At 39.4% G+C, this 13,601-nt stretch overlaps 1 protein-coding gene across 1 annotated transcript in view; it reads left to right on the top strand.

The window, feature by feature from the left end:
* Nucleotides 1–7,991, top strand: part of Spink5 (serine peptidase inhibitor Kazal type 5) — a 63,843-nt gene extending 55,852 nt beyond the window's left edge. Inside the window, exons 27-32 of the mRNA XM_075971125.1 lie at nt 331–420; nt 527–654; nt 1,266–1,365; nt 2,106–2,236; nt 3,128–3,203; nt 7,788–7,991. Coding sequence (XP_075827240.1) covers nt 331–420; nt 527–654; nt 1,266–1,365; nt 2,106–2,236; nt 3,128–3,203; nt 7,788–7,991 — 729 coding nt within the window. The remainder of the gene's footprint in view (nt 1–330; nt 421–526; nt 655–1,265; nt 1,366–2,105; nt 2,237–3,127; nt 3,204–7,787) is intronic.
* The last annotated feature ends 5,610 nt before the right edge of the window (nt 7,992–13,601 follow it).

The following is a 13,601-nucleotide window of genomic DNA, read 5'->3' as shown; positions in this document are numbered from 1 at the left end:
ACGAGTCCTGTAGCTAACAGACATTCCAAGCCTCCTGTTCAGCTTGTCTTTGCTATCTTCTCTTCTCTCCAGATGATATTCTCCGCATCCATGAATCAGTAGTATACATGTATTACAGTACTTTCTCTCTTCTCAAGACTCAAAAGAAGGCAGATATCATCCCTTGGTCATTCCACAGTGGTCATCATATTCTCTTTAGCCTAGAGTGCTTTGAGATTCTCCTTGGTTTAAGGTTGTGGAAAGGGGAGAAAGGACAGATGATAGGCAGGCGAATCAGCAGGAGGTGAGACATGCCTATCAAGTCTTTTCTTATGTTTTTCTACCTCTCAGGACCAGTGTGGAGAAGTTCACAACACAGCAGGCAATGCAAAACCTAGGCAGGCCAGGAGTTCTTTGCCCTCCATGACTGGGATCAACGAAGTGAGTACCAGCCTGGAGCCAAAAGATATCTCCTAAAACTGAGTTTGAGAAAATCATCCACCAACAAAGGGAAAGCCCATGCTCACCTCCCTATCTCATTCCCTAGGATGAGTGCAGCGAATTTCGAAAGCTCATGAGGAATGACAAGCTTCTCTGTTCACAAAAGGATGACCCAATGCTTGGTACTGATGGAGCTCTCTATCAACACAAGTGCCACATGTGCAGAGCTGTCCTGTGAGTAAACTCATTGTGCTCAGCCAGCAGGGGGCACACAGTTTTACAAATTGCTGCTGGAACACATGTATGTGCTCCTGAGTCCAAGAGAATCAGTAATATGGCCAAGGGCTGCAAGTTAAGACAACCGATGTAGAAGAAAGAGTGCTTGGGTTTGGAGACAGGAAGTGAAGGAGTGTCTCCTCACCAGGGCACTCATTCCAAATCCTTGATCTAAAACCACATGAGACCCCCAAAAAAGTCATTAAAAAATACAAAATTTTATGCCCCAAAAATGCATTCATTAAATAAGGGTCTCAAGGGCTAAATGATTTGACTAGTGAACAAACACATTTAAAGACGAGTGGACACCATGAGGGTTAAAAGCACCCATGAAAACGGCATCAATACTCCTTAGTTTCTCGCAGAGAATGTTCCTGCCGTGGGGATGGACTGTTGGTGCTGCTCAGTGTTGGTCACCTTTGTGTGCTTTTAAAGCATCTCATTCTGGTCATATCCTGATGGAATTCTCTACAGTTCTCTCATGTTTTCCTGGGACAGACGTCTTTCTATGAGATGTTACAAAGGTTTTGCACATATTTTTTAATGTTTTTTTTCCTTTCTTCTTCTAGTGAAAAGGAAGCTTTGGAAAGGCCTGGACTCCAAGGAAATCCATCACACATTAGAGTTACTAAAGAAGAAGGGGGTCCAGGATTTTCCAGCTCCTCCGAGGTAAGGAGTTTCTCCTTGAAATCTTAGGCCAGTAGCTTCTGTTTTCCAGTGGTTGGGGAGCCTGTAGCTGAAAGCCAGCTCAGGGGAAGCATCATGATAGTTTTCGGCCCAGTGAGCACAATTTGTTCACAAGTCTTCGCCATTCACACAGGAGGTAGTGTTACAGAGATAAGGAAGCACGGGTTTTGCATATTTCTTTTTGCCACCACAGAAGATAGAAACCAGGGTAGCTCCTGGGGAGGTAGAGACCAGAGTTAGTAAGGGAGGTATGGACTAATTTTTTTCAGACCAGAATCTGATCTCTTAGAATGGCCAGTATCTTAAAGAGGCAGGTCCACACCAAGGGTCATTGCAAAGGGAATTCATTAAGAGTGGATATTGTTTCTAGCATGAATATTATTCCAGACTCTTTCCTAGAAGCATGTCCTAGCTTACTATGCCTCAGATCATTAAAGAATTCCACTTACTGCTTCTTTTTTTTACGGGGGAGGGAGAGTTGTCACTGTTATTTTTGGTTTTGTTTCTTTTTGGCACACTAATATTCTCTAGTTAAAAGAAGCCAAAGGCAGGAGGTTATGCCCACCCAATATGATGTGTAATACTGAATGCATTTGAGTAATGCACCACAGTCCTGTTCTTAATCATTGACTCAGATGCCATTAGGAAAACCAATATTTCTCCAATCCCATATAATCCCTTGAAAGTCTTAAGCAACTTTGCTCTCTACTCTACCTGTGCAGGACTCTGACATATGCAAACACTACCGAATATTGCCCAGGATGGGTTATCTTTGCCCAAAGAATATTCAGCCTGTCTGTGGGGATGATGGCCAAACCTACGCCAACCCCTGCATGCTCTGTCATGAAAACCTGTAAGTACCCACATCACACCATCTCCTCTTCCAGTGTGAAGGTTGCCAACTGCAATTGCCTATAGCAGTGCTCTGATATTAACTAGATATTTATTTCAAGTTATCTGTTGTCACCATCCCAACATTCAAAATGTGTTCACTTTCTTAAAATGAAAAGTATATAACAGTATCCTTTTATTATACTTGCCTGTCTCTATTACTTCATAAAGGCAATAGAGTAATAGGAAAAGAGGAAAGAGCAGTGGTGAGATCACAATGATTGAAGAGCACCTCTATAAGACTGTGTAGATTCATGAAAGTGTGACCATCATCTATCTGGCATACAGGAAGAGAAAGCAGTTGAGAACCACCACATATATAGTGGCTGTACCACTTACAATGCCTAAGAAATTGTATGACTGTAAGACAGTGATTGGTTTCCCAGCATCTCTAAGCCTTCTTGAAGGAGCTAATACCATGCAATAAATGTATGCTAGATGAATGCCATATATGATGTCTGTTCTTAGCTTTAACACTGACTATACATGCTCGCCAGTTATCTCATCATGTGAAATCTCAGTTTCTTCCTTGGAAGAAGGTGGAGACTATTCCTTAAGCTACCAAGTTCACTGATAACTGAGAAGAACTTGGATATGAAAGTATAGGTTAAGTGCAAGAGCTGTTTAGTTCTTTCATTGTTTGTTTTCGTTTGGTTGATTTTCTTCTCAAATACTGATTTTGCAAAAACTTGTCATTGTCCCTAGACTTATCATTCACCTTCTCACAGCCTCCCTGTGACAAATTTCTTTGGTAGTATGGTGGCAATGCTTTATATCTAGAAATGTCACCTACATCTGTTTATCATTAGATCTGAATATTTTTCCTGTCATTGAAGCATCTCTTCTCTTTTAGGATCCGTCAGACTAATACACGCATACGTAGTCAAGGGAAGTGTGAGGAGAGCAGCAACCTGGAAACACCTGCATCTGTGAGTGCACTGGCCTTTTGGTTATGGTGGTAGCTGCTGTGGGTTCTGATTTGCTTCATGCACTGGGAAATAAGAATTTGTCTGACCAGAGAAGTCACACTAATAGGTCATATGACTTGAGAATTATCCACATTATTACCAGGATGATAAAGTAATTATTGGAGCATGTGGTAATAAGCTTATGCCAATTATAAGACGAGATGGAGGCTAAGAGAGGCAGGTCATAACAGCTGGATTGATACCAATTCTATGTAATGCTTATGTCGTTGTGTATTGCAAAGAATTTAATTTTCCTCAATGCTGAAAATTGGCCTCTTATTTAAATACCTAACAGAATACTTGAACATGTATTACTTACTTTGAAAGTCTCCCTGGTAACTCTGTCTGAAATCCCTTTCACAGGTTAGATAACAATGAACTAGATAAGAGAGAAGCATTTAAATGAAAACAATGTGGTGTAGTATGCTAAACATAGGTTAGTTTTTTTGATGGTTTTCATATAGGATATTTCTAGTGAATCACATAATTACTCTTAATATCTCAATGAATTATTGAAAGCATTCAATATACACTGACTTTAGAATACTTGTCATAGCATCTAAGAATTAATGGCATCTATAATTATTGTCATCATCATCATTATCAACCCAAAGATGGAATTTACGAAAATTTCTAAAGTATGAACTTAGAAGAAAAAGAAATATGGACATGGTTGTTATTTAATTTGAATTAATAAATTAATTTAACTAAATTTATTTCAAAAAAGTTAATTATATCTAATAAATAATATTCCGATACTGATATTTAATAGAAATATTTATTATTATACTCTATTATGATACCATGCAAATTGGGCACAGAATTGGTAAATGTTCCACTTGATTTGTAAATAATTAATCAACTGTGTTGCCTTGTGAGGGAAAACACAGTTTGGGAGGTTTCTGGTTTCAGGTGAACAAACAGTGGGAAGACACATTGCAATTGGTTGAGACCTGGAACCTTCCATCTCCTTCGCATGAAAATTTGCAACTCATTTCCTTACTCTAGGCCTTTATACACACACAAAAGAAGGTTTAGCCAATTCTAGTCCACAGTCGGTTGCTAGTTTTGCATCCAAATCCTTAGCGGCTTACGTCTCACTTTATTGGATGAAGAATATACTCTTTTCCCTCTTTATAATCCCACTTAAGTATACATCTTAGGACAAAGCGACCTCAGTAATTTACTGAAAGTTCAATTTAATAGAATAGCCTTGGACCACACTTCCCTGTAACTCTCATCCTGTGTAGGTAACTTGACAAAAACTACGTCATGGAACTTACCTGTAGATTATACAAAAATAGATTTATTTAAGTAATGAAGGATTGTGCCAGAGGCAAGATCTAATGAGAATTTTGAAAGTCATTAAATTTTCATGTGTAATCTCCTTATCTATGAGAGGCCGTAAATGACAGCACTTACTGTCATGAGGAAACAGGCAATCCATAGCAGAGTTAACCCATGTTTGTGTGTTCACCTCAACTTTTGGTGCATAGGAAATTCTCAGGTGATAACCATCACAGCATATAGAATGTGAACATGATTTAATATAATATTGTGAGGTCTTGGTACAGACCACCTTCCTGTAGTTTCAATGAGTTTCAGCATCTAACCTATCCATCTCCTTTTCCAGGAAAAATGAACAGTGATTGGTGAAAGTCGCAAGGAAAAAGCTATGCCTCGATTCTGAACTGCCTACCTTCACCATCTGTGTATATAAAGAATTCTTCATTCGTCTTTTTACTGTAGAAAACACAGAGCTGTTGGTATTGGACTCGCTGGTTCTTAGTCTTTCCACCTCTTTCCTTCTAGACTCAGTGATCTGAAAACGGGGAGAACTCTCCACCCAGACTCTGCTCTGGAAATCTGATCACAATGTTGTCTGCCCAACTGCCCGTTTAATAAAAGTAGAAACTCAGCAGAACATCCTTTTGGGGATTTGTTTTTCACTGCTAGATCATAGGAATTTTTTAAAAAAAGAAGCTGGATATATGGTGCCCTTTGTCTTACACTGGCAGACAAGTTGCTGCCATTGTTGAGAATAAGTCCCTAGAATGACAGGGGGTACAATATGGGCTCTCAGGCAGCTAATATTTGTGTGAAGCTATCTGTCACCATATCAGACCCTTTACCTTTATCTGTATTACCATAAATACCTTAACTCAATTTTTATAAGTCCTATAATTGAAACCATCCAGAAACTTCTCATATCTAATTATTTACTTCTTGATATATATATTTTTTTAATTTTGAGGTTATACCATGGCTTACTACCTACAGTCTGAGAAAGACTAAGAAATTGAAACCACAATATATGTAAATCCCTAGAATGGCAATTTCCAGCAAAAATGTCATATGAGCCATTTATATAATTTAAATTTTTAGTAGTTAACGAAATAACCAAGTAAAATTAATTCTAATTATTTTATCTATCTCAATATATGAATTAAACTAATATACATACTTTATTTAATGAATCATTGATATTGATGTGTATTTTCCACTATTTGTACACCTAGTTTGGGCCAGCCATGTTTCAACTGTTCGATGGCCATATGTAGCTGGAGGTGGCTACAGTGAACAATGCGGCAACAGACATGGGCCAACTGAGAAGTAACTAACATATTAGAGGGGTGGCTTGAGACAGCTTGTAGCTCCAGGCTCTCTACTGAGACTCTGCTATTCTCAGAATATAGGAGCTGGTGTTCTGTGGTGGCAGGAGGTGCCAGATTCACTCCAAGATTCTAGGCTGAGGCAGGACGAAGTCCAGAAAGTACACAGAGAAGCTTGCGTGTCTCCAGCCACTCTCAGCCACAGGAAAAGAAAATGTTCAGAGTGTGACTGACCTGCTTAGACCTAACAAGCTAATTTTGTATTTTCTCTCTGCTCTTTTGTTTTTATAAATAAATCTCCACTAAGCCAAATATAATGGGATTTTATGATTGTTGTCCTTCGTAAGTGAATGAAAACTAGCCGGTCCCCATGCTGCCGTTTCCTGTGTCATTAAAGAAGGAGAGAGAAGATAATCGCCATTGGCCAAGCGTTGTCGGGACTGTTTTCCTGGGGGTTCTGGTGGGAATAGGATAACGTCAGAGTTCCTCTGGCGTGTCTTCTTCTTGATCATAGGAAGGAAATCTGGAAATTCTATTTTCATGAGCTTTGGAGAAACGGATGTTTGTCATGTCGTATTTAATAATTTGTTGATGTCTACACAAGAAATCCTTTATATTCCATCTTGTTCTTTTTTAATACAATATTCATGAAGACTCCTTGATTTACCCAACCCTTTGTAGTCATCACGAAACTTGGTTTCGTTTCAATTCATTAAGAATATTGCATGTCATACATACATAGATCTAATCTACATGGGAAGTAGAAAAAGACAAGATTTCCTGAGTAAATTGGGAGCATGGGGACCTTGGGAGAGGGTTGAAGGGGAGGGGAGAGGCAGGGAGGAGAGCAGAGAAAAATGTAGAGCTCAATAAAAATCAATTAAAAAAAATACTGCATGAAATTACATTTGGCCTGCCTGTAAGCAGTATGTGAAGCACAAATGAGTTTAGAATATAAGCCTAAATCTTTTTTATTTAAATTTTTTTCATTTACATACCTACCAACACCACCTTCCCCTCCCTCCTCTTCCCATCCCCCATTCACTCTTCAGAATGGGTAAGGCCTCCCTTAGGGAGTCAACAAAGTCTGGCATATCAAGTTGAGGCAGCACCAAGTCCCTCCCTACTGTATCAAGGCTGAGCAAGGTATCCCACCAAAGAGAATGGGCTCCAAAAAGCCAGTTCATTCACTTGGGGAAAGTCCTGATCCACTGCCAGACCCTGAGTAACAAATCAAGCCATATAACTATCACCCTCATTTAGAGGGCCTAGAACCATGCAGGTTCTCCAGCTGTCAATCCAGTGTCTGTGAGCTCCCATTGGCTAGGGTTAGCTATTTGTGGTTTCCCCATCATGATCTTGACTGCCCCCTGGTCATAAGATCCCTCCTCCCTCTCTTCAACTGAACTCCAAGAGCTCAGTCCAGTGCTTGGCTGTGAGTCACCTTTGAAAGATGATAAAACATAAGGGGCAATCAGACAGGCCTACGTGAGTTTATCATCAGGGCCACATTCTTTGGACTTCTTAGTTATTATCCTTCTCTGTAAGGTACAGCTTGTTTTACTTTCCTCCATCTTGATAATTCCTGTTACATGTTTTTAACAATTTAATTCCTATGAAGTAAAATAGGATTTATCATATTTTATGTATACTTATTAACATTGAAATAAATATCATTTCATTGCTCTTTTAATAAAGAATAACTAATATATATAACTATGCAGACATGGCTATGAATTTTATTAAGAGCATCTTGGCCAGTCCAAAGAATAGGTCAGACCACAGATCCTGTCACACAAACCATTGGTCAAGAGCAGAGACCGGGAAGAGTGGTTAAGGCAGGCCGGAGACTTCCAGATAGCCTAATTGAAAGGAAATACTCCATCCTTCAGTCTATGATGGAAATGACAATTTTTGTGACTTATCTGAAAAGTGGAAACATCTGCTGAAATCTAAAGGAAAAAAGATCAGTGTGGTGGTAGAACGGCTGTTCCACCACAATTCTGTGCCTGTCGAGGAGAGAGTCATAGATCAGTCTCAGAATACTAGAGATTTCCACACCCCTCAAACCTATGCTGTGCAATGGACGAATTTGTTTTTGAGTGTGTTGATTCCAAGTGACGTTGGCTTCGTGTAAGCCAATGAGAAAATTTCATGGTGTCACTTTGAAATTAGTACAACAGATGACAAGAAGCATAGATTAGGGTGCCCTGAGACAGGTCTGATCATTAATTAATATCCATTCTCCCCTCTTAATCTTAGTTCTAGTGGGATTTAGGTGAGTTTGAAAATGCTAAAAATATTTTGGGCTTTTTTTTTCCCTTACATATAACATTTTTTCTCTGAAAGCTTCAGGATAAAATAATGTTCACAGACTAGTCTTAGTGTTATCATCTGATGAATGCAGCTGTGTGGCTGCAATATGCAATCATCCTTTTCCTACAAAGTTGGGATTCACTTTTACATAGCTGATGCACTGGATCTGCGGGTTTTATAAAGAAATACACAGTCGCCATCATTAATAATCTAGTATTGCAAGACTCAGAAAACTCATATATTGGAAGTTACTTCTTTGAGCAGCTTTTCCTAACCGAGACGTTGGTGACACTAGAGAAAGGGAGAGACCATTTGTCTTCACTTTGTGTTTCCTGTTTTCCTGGTTCTGAATCCCAGACTCCACAAGGCCTATGGGACTCACCAGATCAGTGAGGAGCTGTTAATAAATTTAGCAATAAATCTAAGTAGAAACATATAATTATTTATTCTCAAGTGGAAAGTAATTTCAGATTCTCTAATATTACTATTAATTTTTACACACAGATAAATGCATTTATTTGAACATGTAGAAATCCCATAAAAACATGAAACCAGAAGCCATAATATATAGACAAAGGACCTGTAAGGTTCAAAACAACAAAGATCCCTGACAAAACATTATAAGACAAAGTACCTCCAAAAGTGTCATTGAGTTCATTTTGTGTACATCATCTACTGATGGGCATTGAACCTGGTCTTAAAAATGGTTTGTACTTTCTCTTCTATGAGGTTCAGTGTGGTTTGGCTTTATGTTGAGGTAATTGATTTATTTAGACGTGAGTTTTGTGCTTGGTGATAGATATGAGTCTATTTGCATTCTTCTACATGTTGATATTCAGTTATGTCAGCACTATTTGTTGAATATGTTTTCTTTTTCCCATTTTATATTTTTAGCTTCTTTGTCAAAAATCAGGTGTCTGTAGGTGTGTGGATTGATATCCAGGTCTTCAAATTTGATTCCATTGGTCCTCCTGTGTGTTTCATAGAAGAGAAAATAGGAAGTACACTTGGCATAGGAAACCACTTCCTAAATATAACCCCAGTAGTACAGACACTGAGACTGAGATAAACAATAAATGGGACCTTCCAAAACTGAAAAGCTTATGTAAGGCAAAGGACATGGTCAGTAAGACAAAACAGCAGCCTACAGAATGGGAAAAGATCTTCACCAACCCCACATCAGACAGAGAAATGGTCTCCAAAATATATAAAGAAGTCAAGAAACTTGATATAAAAAATACAATAAAAAATGGGGTATAGACCTTAACAGAGAACTCTCAACAGACAAATATCAAATGGCTAAAAGACACTTAAGAAAATTTTCAACATTCTTAGCCATTAGAGAAATGCAAATCAAAACCACTCTGAGATTCCATCTTATACTTGTCAGAAGAGCTAAGATCAAAAACACCTATGACAGCTATGGAAAAGAGGATATGGAGTAAGGGAAATTCTCCTTCATTGCTGGTGGGAATGCAAACTTGTACAACCAGTTTGGAAATCAGCATGGCTATTTCTCAGAAAATTAAAATACAACCTACCTCAAGACCCAGCAATACCACTTTTGGGTATACAGCCAAATGATGCTCAATCATACCACAGGAACATGTGCTCAACAATGTTCATAGCAGCAGTATTTGTAATAACCAGAACCTGGAAACAACCTAGATGCCAAAGAATGGACAAAGAAAATGCAATACACTTACACAATGGTAAAAAGTGATGACATCTTTAAATTTGCAGGCAAATGGATCTATTAAAAAAACATATTGAGTGTAGTAACCCAGACCCAGAAAGATAAATATAATATGTACTCACTCATAAGTGGCTTTTGTATATAAAGCAAAGAAAAACAGCCTACAGTCCACAACCCTAGAGAACCTAGACAACAAAGAGAAACATACATGGATCTACATAGGAAAGAAAAAGACAAGATCCCCTGGGTAAACTGGGGAGGGTGGTCATGGGAGAGAGTAGAAGGGGAGAAGGGAGGAAGGGAGAGGAGTGGAGAGAAAGGTATAACTCAATTAAAAACAAGAAAAAAAGAGTGGTTTGTACATGAAGCAAGACTCTACTGAAAAAACTAATTTTATTTGTAAGTGGTTATTAATTGAAGATAGCTTCTAGGTTAAGGATGAGGGCTTATGTCCACTTTCCCTCTCAACACTGGGACCCCATCTGGCCAAGGCCTGTGTGGGTCCTGTGTATACTACCATACTCTTTGTGAGTTTATATTTGCACTATCCTATTTTCATTTAGGAATCTTTGTTTCCTTGGTGTCCTCCACCCCTTCTGACTCTGAAAAGCTTTCTGCCTCCTCCACAGTTTTCCCTGAGCTCTGCAAGAGGGGATTGATGAAGCCATTACATTTAGGATGGTCTATCACTCTCTAGGCCTTATCCAGCAGTGGGTCTCTGAATTGATTTGCATCTACTGTATGGGTAAACATCCCTGATGATGGCTCAGGATGACACTAATCTGAGTATCACAGATGTTTTTAGGAGTCATTTTATTGTCCCTCCAGCTGAAAGTAGTATTTTGCTTTCCCTTAAGGTCCCTGACCTTTCTAGTCTTAGGTTTCAGGCCACTCAAACAGTATCAGTCACAAAGTTCCGTCTCATGAAGTGGGTCTTAAATACAATCAGAAATGGGTGGATTAGTCCCAAAGGCTTTGTGCCAGTATTACACCAGTACATCTTGCAGTGGGGTCACCATTGTAGATCTAAGGGTTTGTAGCTGGATTACTGTTTACCTTTCTCCCTCGGGAATGGGCAAAGTACCTTCCAGTACCATGAGCACTGGTCAGGAGGGGTGAAGGCTCTACGTGGGCACCAGCTTGAGTTCTCCACGTTCTGTAAGTGTCTTCAGCAGTAGTTCTAAGCATCGGTTTGTGGGGAGCAAACAATAGCCTGGGTTGTTTGCGAGTTCCCATGTGGTCCCTTTGACCAAGAATTTGAATAGATGTGACCCTTTCCTGGGAACTGAAGGCTTCGTTTGTTGATGAGAAATGTCCATTTGGGGTTCCCCCTTCCCGTCTCCCCTCAGTATTATTTTTAACAATGAATGAGTTTGGGGCTCTGACCCTATGACCCCTGCATCAATAACCATAGCTAAAAACCATCAAAATAAATGCACAGGAAAATTTCTGTAATGCAGAGGAAAATCACTTCCCTTGTTGGTAAAATGCTGTTGCCAGATCTGTTACTATGTCTGTTAACCCTTCATAAACAGTAGAGTGCCTCTTCTTTCTGAACTTGGGAATAAATCATTCACCTCAGATTAGTACATCTTTGTCGAAGTGGTCTACATTGTAAATATGACTCACAGAGTAAATGAAAACATCATTGGAAATGCTATTGTACAGAACTATGGGTTTCATTACAACACCTTCACTCGTGTACTATGTGTTTAGATCATATTCAGTCTCCTTGCCCCCTCTTGTCACCTTCCTGCTAATCCCTTTCTCACCCCCAATAGTCCACCATTGACTTTTCTATTTCTTTAATCTAAATTTCTGCATATGGAAATTGGTCATATTTTAGATGACCCAGATTCTTTTCAGAATCTGCAATATATTTATAGGCAAGCACATTAAAATATTAAAATGGAGTAAGAGATGCATGAGCAAAAACAGATACAAATTTGTTATTATAGAATTTTAATAACAATTAAGACTCAAAATCACCATATTAGCAACAAGTGAAAGATATTAATGCAATGTCCGTTCACATTTGTGATGGGTTTTGGCCTAAAGCATATAACTGCAAGTTTTAAATGACTATTTGAAACTAAGAAAATGTGGTAGTTTAGTTTTCATTGACAAAAGGCAAAAAAAAGTATATTCAAAAACATGATTGAATATTGGCATAAATGTATTATGAGTCATTATTTGTATATCAGTTTAGTTTTAAGGTGGAATAGATAAGTCAACATTTTTAGCACTTCTTTCTAACTTGTGAGACTCCACCTCATTTTGCTTTTTTTTCTTGGTTTTTCGAGAGTTTCTCTGTAGCTTTGGAGCCTGTGCTGTAACTAGCTCTTGTAGACCAGGCTGGCCTCAGACTCAAAGAGATCCACCTGCCTCTGCCTCCTGAGTGCTGGGATTAAAAGCTTGTGCCACCAACGCCTGCTTCTTTTTTAAGTTTATCTTCTGAATTCTCTAAGTGAGTATGTGTTGCCTTCCTAGAAGAAAACAAAAGCTTCTTCATAGAAAACCAGGAAGAAGCAGAAAACTCAGGCAGCCAAAGGAGCCCCACCATGCTAACACCATCCCCATTAATAATGCAAAGGCTCAGGTTGCCTACAGAACAAGGCTGTACCCACTGCTGCTGGCATCTGGATCTCTGCATCACCAATCAGTGCTACAGCCTTCTCTACTTGATGTTGTTGTTTTGTTTTGTTTTGTTTTTATTCATTCTCCCTGAAAAGTCTTAAGTGTTGGGGAATGTGTACTGTGTTTGGCTATGCTTTTTCTAAGTATAGCATGCATATTTACACGCTACCCTGGCTGCCCTCCTGGAATCAGTTCTCTCCTGTCAAGTCCTTTTCAACATCCCCTGCTGAGATCTGACCTCGACCTAAGTAGAATCACGTTGGATCTACCAAGGCCTGCTCAAACCAGCACACAATGCCTCAGTGCTTTTTCCTACGCAGCTCCTGCCCTCTCAGGAGGCCCCAGCACTTGAGCTTTAAAGCAGAGGTGCCAGCCAAAAGGGAGCTTGTTAACTTAGTCTCCTCCTTGTAAGGTGGGTCAGCTATGGCATGGGGCATGAAAGGAGAGGAGGGAAGCTGATGTAATTTGAACTGATGGCTTTTACCATTGCTGCCCCATCCCTGAAGAATTAGAGAAGATGATAGGGGTAAGACAGTTAGGGGCTTAGCAAGATCTTGATGCCTAAGTTCTCTCAAGCACAGGCAAGACAGGAATCCTGGATCTACTGCTAAAAATATCCAACTGGCATGGAGAGACAGTATTCTCTAGAGACAGTGTTAGGTATGTCTTGGAAATTAGAACTGCTTGCTTGCTTGCTTGCTTGCTTGCTTGCTTGCTTGCTTGCTTGCTTGCTTCTCAGTATCCCAGAATACCCCCGACGAGTTTAATATTCAGTCAGAAGATTCTCGACACAGTCAAGTCTGGCTATTGTGTCACTACTCTTATTTGATTCAAAGACCCCACCTCTACTTCACGAGAGAATAGAGACTTCCTTCCCCCTATTTCTCCGGTAATGTCTAGAAATCTCTAGTGGCCCCATTTTGGTTTTGCATCTTTTCAAAAAATAAATGTGAATGGAATTGGGGCTAAGGAGTATCTTTTTCAAGAGATGTAAAAACGTCCCCACACTAAACTAGTATAAGTGTACGCACAGAATAGTAACTTCTGCTCCTCCTAAGTTTCCTGAGTACTCACAGGTCTATCCCTGCACTCAATAAC

Source organism: Microtus pennsylvanicus, chromosome 4 (assembly GCF_037038515.1).
Source record: "Microtus pennsylvanicus isolate mMicPen1 chromosome 4, mMicPen1.hap1, whole genome shotgun sequence".
In the NCBI taxonomy this organism is placed as follows: Eukaryota; Metazoa; Chordata; class Mammalia; order Rodentia; family Cricetidae; genus Microtus; species Microtus pennsylvanicus.
Note: the sequence above shows the minus strand (reverse complement) of the source record. Positions and strands in the feature narration are given on the sequence as shown.